Here is a 13,203-nt window from a genome sequence, read left to right on the forward strand (position 1 = left end):
ATAGTCCCCAGAGCCTCTCCTAATGTACCACCATGATGTTCTATATATTCCCCAGAGCCTCTCCTAATGTACCGCCATGATGTTCTGTATATTCCTCAGACCCTCTCCTAATGTACCACCATAATGTTCTATATATTCCCCAGAGCCTCTCCTAATGTACCGCCATGATGTTCTGTATATTCCCCAGAGCCTCTCCTAATGTACCACCATTAGGTTCTGTATATTCCCCAGAGCCTCTCCTAATGTACCACCATGATGTTCTGTATATTCCCCAGAGCCTCTCCTAATGTACCACCATGATGTTCTGTATATTCCCCAGAGCCTCTCCTAATGTACCACCATTAGGTTCTGTATATTCCCCAGAGCCTCTCCTAATGTACCACTGTACCACCATGATGTTCTGTATATTCCTCAGAGCCTCTCCTAATGTACCACCATGATGTTCTGTATATTCCCCAGAGCCTCTCCTAATGTACCACCATGATGTTCTGTATATTCCCCAGAGCCTCTCCTAATGTACCACCATGATGTTCTGTATATTCCCCAGAGCCTCTCCTAATGTACCACCATGATGTTCTGTATATTCCCCAGAGCCTCTCCTAATGTACCACCATGATGTTCTGTATATTCCCCAGAGCCTCTCCTAATGTACCACCATGATGTTCTGTATATTCCTCAGAGCCTCTCCTAATGTACCACCATGATGTTCTGTATATTCCCCAGAGGCTCTCCTAATGTACCACCATGATCTTCTCTATATTCCCCAGAGCCTCTCCTAATGTACCACCATGATGTTCTGTATATTCCTCAGAGCCTCTCCTAATGTACCACCATGATGTTCTGTATATTCCTCAGAGCCTCTCCTAATGTACCACCATGATGTTCTGTATATTCCCCAGAGGCTCTCCTAATGTACCACCATGATCTTCTCTATATTCCCCAGAGCCTCTCCTAATGTACCACCATGATGTTCTGTATATTCCCCAGAGCCTCTCCTAATGTACCACCATGATGTTTTGTATATTCCTCAGAGCCTCTCCTAATGTACCACCATGATGTTCCGTATATTCCCCAGAGCCTCTCCTAATGTACCACCATGATGTTCTGTATATTCCCCAGAGGCTCTCCTAATGTACCACCATTAGGTTCTGTATATTCCCCAGAGCCTCTCCTAATGTACCACTGTACCACCATGATGTTCTGTATATTCCTCAGAGCCTCTCCTAATGTACCACCATGATGTTCTGTATATTCCCTAGAGCCTCTCCTAATCTACCACCATGATGTTCTGTATATTCCCCAGAGCCTCTCCTAATGTACCACCATGATGTTCTGTATATTCCCCAGAGGCTCTCCTAATGTACCACCATGATCTTCTCTATATTCCGCAGAGCCTCTCCTAATGTACCACCATGATGTTCTGTATATTCCCCAGAGGCTCTCCTAATGTACCACCATGATGTTCTGTATATTCCCCAGAGCCTCTCCTAATGTACCACTGTACCACCATGATGTTCTGTATATTCCCCAGAGCCTCTCCTAATGTACCACCATGATGTTCTGTATATTCCTCAGAGCCTCTCCTAATGTACCACCATGATGTTCTGTATATTCCTTAGAGCCTCTCCTAATGTACCACCATGTTCTGTATATTCCCCAGAGGCTCTCCTAATGTACCACCATGATGTTCTGTATATTCCCCAGAGCCTCTCCTAATGTACCACCATGATGTTCTGTATATTCCCCAGAGCCTCTCCTAATGTACCACCATGATGTTCTGTATATTCCCCAGAGCCTCTCCTAATGTACCACCATGATGTTCTGTATATTCCCCAGAGCCTCTCCTAATGTACCACCATGATGTTCTGTATATTCCCCAGAGCCTCTCCTAATGTACCACCATGATGTTCTGTATATTCCCCAGAGCCTCTCCTAATGTACCACCATGATGTTCTGTATATTCCCCAGAGCCTCTCCTAATGTACCACCATGATGTTCTGTATATTCCCCAGAGCCTCTCCTAATGTACCACCATGATGTTCTGTATATTCCTCAGAGCCTCTCCTAATGTACCACCATGATGTTCTGTATATTCCCCAGAGGCTCTCCTAATGTACCACCATGATCTTCTCTATATTCCCCAGAGCCTCTCCTAATGTACCACCATGATGTTCTGTATATTCCTCAGAGCCTCTCCTAATGTACCACCATGATGTTCCGTATATTCCCCAGAGCCTCTCCTAATGTACCACCATGATGTTCTGTATATTCCCCAGAGGCTCTCCTAATGTACCACCATTAGGTTCTGTATATTCCCCAGAGCCTCTCCTAATGTACCACTGTACCACCATGATGTTCTGTATATTCCCCAGAGCCTCTCCTAATGTACCACCATGATGTTCTGTATATTCCCCAGAGGCTCTCCTAATGTACCACCATGATCTTCTCTATATTCCCCAGAGCCTCTCCTAATGTACCACCATGATGTTCTGTATATTCCCCAGAGGCTCTCCTAATGTACCACCATGATGTTCTGTATATTCCCCAGAGCCTCTCCTAATGTACCACTGTACCACCATGATGTTCTGTATATTCCCCAGAGCCTCTCCTAATGTACCACCATGATGTTCTGTATATTCCTCAGAGCCTCACCTAATGTACCACCATGATGTTCTGTATATTCCTTAGAGCCTCTCCTAATGTACCACCATGTTCTGTATATTCCCCAGAGGCTCTCCTAATGTACCACCATGATGTTCTGTATATTCCCCAGAGCCTCTCCTAATGTACCACCATGATGTTCTGTATATTCCCCAGAGCCTCTCCTAATGTACCACCATGATGTTCTGTATATTCCCCAGAGCCTCTCCTAATGTACCACCATGATGTTCTGTATATTCCCCAGAGCCTCTCCTAATGTACCACCATGATGTTCTGTATATTCCCCAGAGCCTCTCCTAATGTACGACCATGATGTTCTGTATATTCCCCAGAGCCTCTCCTAATGTACCACCATGATGTTCCGTATATTCCCCAGAGCCTCTCCTAATGTACCACCATGATGTTCTGTATATTCCCCAGAGCCTCTCCTAATGTACCACCATGATATTCTGTATATTCCCCAGAGTCTCTCCTAATGTACCACCATGATGTTCTATATATTCCCCAGAGCCTCTCCTAATGTACCACCATGATGTTCTGTATAGCCCCAGAGCCTCTCCTAATGTACCACCATGATGTTCTGTATATTCCCCAGAGCCTTTCCTAATGTACCACCATGATGTTCCGTATATTCCCCAGAGCCTCTCCTAATGTACCACCATGATGTTCTGTATATTCCCCAGAGCCTCTCCTAATGTACCACCATGATGTTCTGTATATTCCCCAGAGCCTCTCCTAATGTACGACCATGATGTTCTGTATATTCCCCAGAGGCTCTCCTAATGTACCACCATGATCTTCTCTATATTCCCCAGAGCCTCTCCTAATGTACCACCATGATCTTCTCTATATTCCCCAGAGCCTCTCCTAATGTACCACCATGATGTTCTGTATAGTCCCCAGAGCCTCTCCTAATGTACCACCATGATGTTCTATATATTCCCCAGAGCCTCTCCTAATGTACCGCCATGATGTTCTGTATATTCCTCAGACCCTCTCCTAATGTACCACCATAATGTTCTATATATTCCCCAGAGCCTCTCCTAATGTACCGCCATGATGTTCTGTATATTCCCCAGAGCCTCTCCTAATGTACCACCATTAGGTTCTGTATATTCCCCAGAGCCTCTCCTAATGTACCACCATGATGTTCTGTATATTCCCCAGAGCCTCTCCTAATGTACCACCATGATGTTCTGTATATTCCCCAGAGCCTCTCCTAATGTACCACCATTAGGTTCTGTATATTCCCCAGAGCCTCTCCTAATGTACCACTGTACCACCATGATGTTCTGTATATTCCTCAGAGCCTCTCCTAATGTACCACCATGATGTTCTGTATATTCCCCAGAGCCTCTCCTAATGTACCACCATGATGTTCTGTATATTCCCCAGAGCCTCTCCTAATGTACCACCATGATGTTCTGTATATTCCCCAGAGCCTCTCCTAATGTACCACCATGATGTTCTGTATATTCCCCAGAGCCTCTCCTAATGTACCACCATGATGTTCTGTATATTCCCCAGAGCCTCTCCTAATGTACCACCATGATGTTCTGTATATTCCTCAGAGCCTCTCCTAATGTACCACCATGATGTTCTGTATATTCCCCAGAGGCTCTCCTAATGTACCACCATGATCTTCTCTATATTCCCCAGAGCCTCTCCTAATGTACCACCATGATGTTCTGTATATTCCTCAGAGCCTCTCCTAATGTACCACCATGATGTTCCGTATATTCCCCAGAGCCTCTCCTAATGTACCACCATGATGTTCTGTATATTCCCCAGAGGCTCTCCTAATGTACCACCATTAGGTTCTGTATATTCCCCAGAGCCTCTCCTAATGTACCACTGTACCACCATGATGTTCTGTATATTCCCCAGAGCCTCTCCTAATGTACCACCATGATGTTCTGTATATTCCCCAGAGGCTCTCCTAATGTACCACCATGATCTTCTCTATATTCCCCAGAGCCTCTCCTAATGTACCACCATGATGTTCTGTATATTCCCCAGAGGCTCTCCTAATGTACCACCATGATGTTCTGTATATTCCCCAGAGCCTCTCCTAATGTACCACTGTACCACCATGATGTTCTGTATATTCCCCAGAGCCTCTCCTAATGTACCACCATGATGTTCTGTATATTCCTCAGAGCCTCTCCTAATGTACCACCATGATGTTCTGTATATTCCTTAGAGCCTCTCCTAATGTACCACCATGTTCTGTATATTCCCCAGAGGCTCTCCTAATGTACCACCATGATGTTCTGTATATTCCCCAGAGCCTCTCCTAATGTACCACCATGATGTTCTGTATATTCCCCAGAGCCTCTCCTAATGTACCACCATGATGTTCTGTATATTCCCCAGAGCCTCTCCTAATGTACCACCATGATGTTCTGTATATTCCCCAGAGCCTCTCCTAATGTACCACCATGATGTTCTGTATATTCCCCAGAGCCTCTCCTAATGTACCACCATGATGTTCTGTATATTCCCCAGAGCCTCTCCTAATGTACCACCATGATGTTCTGTATATTCCCCAGAGCCTCTCCTAATGTACCACCATGATGTTCTGTATATTCCCCAGAGCCTCTCCTAATGTACCACCATGATGTTCTGTATATTCCCCAGAGCCTCTCCTAATGTACCACCATGATGTTCTGTATATTCCTCAGAGCCTCTCCTAATGTACCACCATGATGTTCTGTATATTCCCCAGAGGCTCTCCTAATGTACCACCATGATCTTCTCTATATTCCCCAGAGCCTCTCCTAATGTACCACCATGATGTTCTGTATATTCCTCAGAGCCTCTCCTAATGTACCACCATGATGTTCCGTATATTCCCCAGAGCCTCTCCTAATGTACCACCATGATGTTCTGTATATTCCCCAGAGGCTCTCCTAATGTACCACCATTAGGTTCTGTATATTCCCCAGAGCCTCTCCTAATGTACCACTGTACCACCATGATGTTCTGTATATTCCCCAGAGCCTCTCCTAATGTACCACCATGATGTTCTGTATATTCCCCAGAGGCTCTCCTAATGTACCACCATGATCTTCTCTATATTCCCCAGAGCCTCTCCTAATGTACCACCATGATGTTCTGTATATTCCCCAGAGGCTCTCCTAATGTACCACCATGATGTTCTGTATATTCCCCAGAGCCTCTCCTAATGTACCACTGTACCACCATGATGTTCTGTATATTCCCCAGAGCCTCTCCTAATGTACCACCATGATGTTCTGTATATTCCTCAGAGCCTCTCCTAATGTACCACCATGATGTTCTGTATATTCCTTAGAGCCTCTCCTAATGTACCACCATGTTCTGTATATTCCCCAGAGGCTCTCCTAATGTACCACCATGATGTTCTGTATATTCCCCAGAGCCTCTCCTAATGTACCACCATGATGTTCTGTATATTCCCCAGAGCCTCTCCTAATGTACCACCATGATGTTCTGTATATTCCCCAGAGCCTCTCCTAATGTACCACCATGATGTTCTGTATATTCCCCAGAGCCTCTCCTAATGTACCACCATGATGTTCTGTATATTCCCCAGAGCCTCTCCTAATGTACGACCATGATGTTCTGTATATTCCCCAGAGCCTCTCCTAATGTACCACCATGATGTTCCGTATATTCCCCAGAGCCTCTCCTAATGTACCACCATGATGTTCTGTATATTCCCCAGAGCCTCTCCTAATGTACCACCATGATATTCTGTATATTCCCCAGAGTCTCTCCTAATGTACCACCATGATGTTCTATATATTCCCCAGAGCCTCTCCTAATGTACCACCATGATGTTCTGTATAGCCCCAGAGCCTCTCCTAATGTACCACCATGATGTTCTGTATATTCCCCAGAGCCTCTCCTAATGTACCACCATGATGTTCTGTATATTCCCCAGAGCCTCTCCTAATGTACCACCATGATGTTCTGTATATTCCCCAGAGCCTCTCCTAATGTACCACCATGATGTTCTGTATATTCCCCAGAGCCTCTCCTAATGTACGACCATGATGTTCTGTATATTCCCCAGAGCCTCTCCTAATGTACTACCATGATGTTCCATATATTCCCCAGAGCCTCTCCTAATGTACGACCATGATGTCCTGTATTATGCAGCGGTTATGTACATTGATCCAAATTCACTGTAAGTTCAGTAATAAAAAAAGAATATGAGGGTCTTATATTCATGTGAGATTTCATCCTCTCAGGTGCGAGGACAGGAGGATATGGAAGCTCTTAACTGATATTATTGGAAGCGATGTTATTGATCCCCGGGATGTACCTGCGTTATTGGTGGAAAGGATTTCCAACCTGACCGAAGAGCTGACAGCTAAAGAGCAGGAGATGAGGGATCTAGAGGTGCTGATGGAGGAGGTAATGAGACGGTTGTGGAGACTGGTAATCCATCCACAGGTGATGTCAGAAAGTGTCGCTGCTGGCTCCATTTAACCAGGGCCAGATAGGACAACGCTCATGTGTTACCATGATAGACGGCAGTAATTAGGAAGAAGCAGCTCGTGTCTCTAACAGAAGAAAATCATTCTCTCCGATGGAGAAACAAATGCCCACCAGTTCTACAGCCTTCATATGAGACCTGACATACCACTACGTGTGCAATTATATTAGTCTTCAATTTAGATTTCTAGGGGTGTTCCCATCCACAAAATGTTCCATAAATGTGCAATAAACTGGGAACACCTCGATAGCACCAGTGTCTTTCTAGAGAGTGTGGGTGCGAGCTGCTGTTAGTGGAGACGTGGTTAGATTTCTCCTACAAATGAACCATAATTCCAACCAAGTCTCCACTGCTGGTGTAGTGGGATCCACATTTACCTGCATCACACTACTTATCATTTTTTAAAGAATTATTACCTTCTTGAATTACGAGGTTCGCATGCTCAGGTATCAGTGTTTGGTAACAAGGTCTAAACTTTGTCCTCGTAGAGTCACGTCAAGAATGGTTCATCTCACTGTAACTTTACCAATCCTATGGAATCTTTACGCATTAAATAAAAGCCAACCAAACCTGTCAATTTTGGCAGAATTGTTTGGCCATCTAATATGTATAGGGGCCTCCTAACTGTCCCCTGACAGATTTTTTTTTGGGGATCATATAGATCAGGTGGTTGGCAGTCAACAGCAGAAAGATTATCCTCTCCCGGATGATTCTGTCAGTAGCTTTCTCTCAGGGAACATTGAACTTTTCACCCAAGTCAACTGTTCCTTTGTATTGTTTAGGTAACAGCTATCTAATGTGTCTGGCTAGCTTTAATTACCTTGGCCATCATTTTTGTGGTGGCTAAATTAGGCTTTGGTTACGATGTGGATCACCTTGACCTATCAGCATATTATGAAGGGGTTTTGTGGCCTTACACATCAGATAGCTGGGAGAGATGGCTCCAGATTCAGTTGTACACCCTCTAACCTCAACCAGCTTTTCACACTATGTCCGATCCTCTGCTTCTCTGACATCGTCTGTTGGGAGAGCGTTGAGAGGCCCGTCCACCTCAGAGGGTCAGCTGCCAAAGCCAGTCTGTTTAGCCAACTCTAATGGCTTTGGGGACCTGTATCTTTAGGAAAAATGCTTTCAATAGATGTAGACGTATCGGTGCATTAATCCTGCTCATTTATGTTTATAGATATTAAATGAATGTTAGTGGACTCGGCCAATTTAAGGGATCTACCGACAGGCTGCCTGTCTTACCATTGCAGATTGTGGGGGAAGTATGGACCACATGTTGGATATCATTCTGCCCAATCCTATATTTCTTTCAAGGATAAGACCTTCCTCCAAGTGTCACCCTTTGCCGTGATTACCTGGCTATTTAGCTGGCGGGTAGAGGTCAGATCACTGCCAGTTGTAGCCTTAAGCTCGGTGGTGTTTGTTTGCCTTAATCCTGTGTTCAGTCTCTGATCTGTGGTTTCCCAATCCCTGACTGGTCTCCTGACTACCCGTTTGCACCTTAGTCTTTATCTGCTACCTTCCTGGCATTCTGACCTCGGACTTTGACCTGACTAAGCCTCTGTCTTACCCCTTTTGTTGTTGCAAGCCCCCTGGTATCTGACCCTGGACCTCCCGACTACCCAGCCTCATGGCTAGCCTGTGACTAGAGCCTGGCAGCAGCATAAGTTCCTGTCCTATCCAAGCATATTTGTCAGTGGGTGACTACCTGCCATATATTTCTATTAACAGTCCATTACTCTTCTTTGCAGTTGACAGATCGTTCCTTACCTTTTTCACTTGGCTCAACATATCTCAAGATGAGTGGTCTGATATAACGAGCTTTAAAAATTACCAGATTTTGTGATACTTTCTCAGGAGTTCGTGCTTTGTCCAATCTGTGGGTATTGTGATTGTGTTAGCATGTGAGATATTATATTGATTTTGTTGAGAAGTTAAAGTCCTTGACAATTGCCCTAAAGGTGAAGGTGGACCCTCCTGTACCTTAACCGTACGCTGAGATATTGATTCTTTCTGGGGGTTTTTCAGATCAAGGAACCATTCATTGATGAACTGGAAAGGAAGGTTGAGGATATTGAGCTACTTAGGATTGACCTTCAGATGCTGGAGACTGAGAGGGTCCGTCTATCCTTAGTTGAAGAAAAACTCCTTGATGTTTTACAGCTTCTTCAACAGCTACGGAATCTGGTAAGAAGTTCATCATCCAAGCCAAACAACGGTAACATTTCATTTGGTCAGGGCAACCCTTTGTTACACGGCGTTTGGCTCAAGACTCGCTGAGTGTCATGGTGGTATCTGGTGCTGTTCACACCACAGACTCTGATACTCCACATTGTGGTTATTCTGGGGCTTCTGAGTTGCACAGGCAGGCCCATGCGTCGACCAGTTTAGTGATCGTGCTGGCAAGGGTTAATCTCTCCTAACTGGTTACCTCTAGGATCATGTTATGAAAACCCTATCACAGCTTCTCACCGCCTTTTTCAGATGGTGGAAACTGACTTCCTGTGCCGATTATAGCTTTAGCGATACTGGTCCATGTGCTGTTGTGATTCAGTTGTTGGTGAACTTCTGAGTGAGAGTATTTACACACATACATATGTTATAAACAGTAGACATACAGTTAGGTCCAGAAATATTTGGACAGTGACACAATTTTGGCGAGTTGGGCTCTGCATGCCACCACATTGGATTTGAAATGAAACCTCTACAACAGAATTCAAGTGCAGATTGTAACGTTTAATTTGAAGGTTTGAACAAAAATATCTGATAGAAATTGTAGGAATTGTACACATTTCTTTACAGACACTCCACATTTTAGGAGGTCAAAAGTAATTGGACAAATAAACCAAACCCAAACAAAATATTTTTATTTTCAATATTTTGTTGCGAATCCTTTGGAGGCAATCACTGCCTTAAGTCTGGAACCCATGGACATCACCAAACGCTGGGTTTCCTCCTTCTTAATGCTTTGCCAGGCCTTTACAGCCGCAGCCTTCAGGTCTTGCTTGTTTGTGGGTCTTTCCGTCTTAAGTCTGGATTTGAGCAAGAGAAATGCATGCTCAATTGGGTTAAGATCTGGTGATTGACTTGGCCATTGCAGAATGTTCCACTTTTTTGCACTCATGAACTCCTGGGTAGCTTTGGCTGTATGCTTGGGGTCATTGTCCATCTGTACTATGAAGCGCCGTCCGATCAACTTTGCAGCATTTGGCTGAATCTGGGCTGAAAGTATATCCCGGTACACTTCAGAATTCATCCGGCTACTCTTGTCTGCTGTTATGTCATCAATAAACACAAGTGACCCAATGCCATTGAAAGCCATGCATGCCCATGCCATCACGTTGCCTCCACCATGTTTTACAGAGGATGTGGTGTGCCTTGGATCATGTGCCGTTCCCTTTCTTCTCCAGTCTTTTTTCTTCCCATCATTCTGGTACAGGTTGATCTTTGTCTCATCTGTCCATAGAATACTTTTCCAGAACTGAGCTGGCTTCATGAGGTGTTTTTCAGCAAATGTAACTCTGGCCTGTCTATTTTTGGAATTGATGAATGGTTTGCATCTAGATGTGAACCCTTTGTATTTACTTTCATGGAGTCTTCTCTTTACTGGTGACTTAGAGACAGATACACCTACTTCACTGAGAGTGTTCTGGACTTCAGTTGATGTTGCGAACGGGTTCTTCTTCACCAAAGAAAGTATGCGGCGATCATCCACCACTGTTGTCATCCGTGGACGCCCAGGCCTTTTTGAGTTCCCAAGCTCACCAGTCAATTCCTTTTTTCTCAGAATGTACCCGACTGTTGATTTTGCTACTCCAAGCATGTCTGCTATGCTCTCTGATGGATTTTTTCTTTTTTTTCAGCCTCAGGATGTTCTGCTTCACCTCAATTGAGAGTTCCTTAGACCGCATGTTGTCTGGTCACAGCAACAGCTTCCAAATGCAAAACCACACACCTGTAATCAACCCCAGACCTTTTAACTACTTCATTGATTACAGGTTAACGAGGGAGACGCCTTCAGAGTTAATTGCAGCCCTTAGAGTCCCTTGTCCATTTACTTTTGGTCCCTTTAAAAAGAGGAGACTATGCATTACAGAGCTATGATTCCTAAACCCTTTCTCCGATTTGGATGTGAAAACTCTCATATTGCAGCTGGGAGTGTGCACTTTCAGCCCATATTATATATAGAATTGTATTTCTGAACATGTTTTTGTAACAGCTAAAATAACAAAACTTGTGTCACTGTCCAAATATTTCTGGACCTAACTGTATATCAATTTAATTATATCTATATTTATTTTTTTGCACACACTGCAAAAATATTATATTTTTTTGGTGCACCACACTGTTATTTTTCAACACAATAATATATTTCCTTTTTCCCCCTTTTTCTTCCCTTTTTTTCTGCTTCTTTTACCTATAAAACAAAAGAGACACAGAGGTTAACCGGTCATTTAGAAATAAAACAATCCTTTTAACATCACACCTCTTAAGTTCTGTACCACCTATTTATTAACTATTTCATATACAATTTCTTGTTTCACTGTCATTCTAGTGTTTTTCACAGCGTTTTTATAAATCAAGCTATTCCTCACCTTGATAATTAACTTTTTTAATATAATTTCATATAAGACCGTTCTTTTTAAATGATAAGAATCCCGCCGATTTTTTTCAAAGAGGGAGGAGGACCTATGACGCCTACAAACATGCAAATAGTGGCTTATCTCTTCAGATTGTATTATCCGGTCACTGATATTTCTCCTGAGGAAGGGGACTGTGACCCATGAAACGCGTAGACCTGTATCTTCTTTGTTAATAAAAGACATGGATTAATAATTTCTGCCTTTTGGATCTGGTGATAAGCGCGGCATGATACCCGTCTCTCCTGACAACCACTAATTCTAATTCTTCGGGCTGCAGCTATTTTTACCCTGTGACTACGCTAGTATAGGAGTGTTCCTACATTCATTCCTATTTGGTGTTACCTAGGTAAGACCCTATTGCCTATTTTTTTCCACAGTCTCATTTTGCTCACTTCTCAATCAGGAAATCCACTGTTAAATTAGTGACTTACCTGATGAAGAAGTGGGGAGACACTTCGAAACGCGTTGAATAACATCACCTAAGATTCAGCTCCTTTGGCTTTATGTCATCTGTGCAGCAGCGCCTTGAAAGCTCCACTTTAATGTAGTTCCTGAGAGTAAGGATAGCATAGGGTCCCCCAGCTTGAGGAACAGATCAGGAGCCCCGATTCCCGGACACCTAAATTCAAATCTGACAATTAAATGTTTACTTGTTTCTTGTTCGTATGATATCAAACAGTTTTCATTTTGCTGCAACATTTTTTATTTATTTATTTATTTGTCAAACTTGTATGCCGCCCCTCTCCAAAGACTCAGAACGGCTCACGACATTCATTTATATAGCGCTGTTATTCCACAGCGCTTTACACATCGGCAACACTTTCCCCATTGGGGCTCACAATCTAACTCCCTATCCGTCTTTGGAGTGTGGGAGGAAACCGGAGAACCCAGAGGAAACCCACGCAAACAAGGGCAGAACATACAAACTCCTTGCAGATGTTGTCCCTGGTGGGAATTGAACCCAGGACCCCAGCTCTGCAAGGCTGCAGTGCTAACCACTGAGCCATCATGCTGCTAACCACTGAGCCACCATGCTACTAACCAATGAGCCACCGTGCTGCCGGCCGTACACTACAGTTCAAAAGTTTGAGTTCACCAGACAATTTTGTCTTTTCCATGAATATCCTACTTTTTATTTATCAGATCAGTTGCATAATGAATAGAGAATCTCGTGCAGACAGTGACGAGGTCAGAAATAATGATTTTTACATGTAATAATACTTTTCTCTTCACACTTGGCTTTCGGCACAGATCGCTCCTTTGCACAATTCCAGCTTTGCAGACCTTTGGCATTCTAGATGTTAATTTGCGGGGGTAATCTGGAGATATTTCCCCCCATGCTCCCCCTCCACAAGTTGCATTGGCTTGATAGGCACTTTTTGGCACCATACAGTCAAGCTGCTCCCA

The 13,203-nt window shown here is 43.8% G+C and overlaps 1 protein-coding gene across 1 annotated transcript in view; it reads left to right on the plus strand.

The window, feature by feature from the left end:
- EFCC1 (EF-hand and coiled-coil domain containing 1) overlaps positions 1-13,203 on the plus strand; it is a 166,429-nt gene that overhangs the window by 98,914 nt on the left and 54,312 nt on the right. Inside the window, exons 5-6 of the mRNA XM_075320974.1 lie at positions 6,900-7,065; positions 9,182-9,340. Coding sequence (XP_075177089.1) covers positions 6,900-7,065; positions 9,182-9,340 — 325 coding nt within the window. The remainder of the gene's footprint in view (positions 1-6,899; positions 7,066-9,181; positions 9,341-13,203) is intronic.

Source organism: Anomaloglossus baeobatrachus, chromosome 8, assembly GCF_048569485.1.
Source record: "Anomaloglossus baeobatrachus isolate aAnoBae1 chromosome 8, aAnoBae1.hap1, whole genome shotgun sequence".
Classification (NCBI taxonomy): domain Eukaryota; kingdom Metazoa; phylum Chordata; class Amphibia; order Anura; family Aromobatidae; genus Anomaloglossus; species Anomaloglossus baeobatrachus.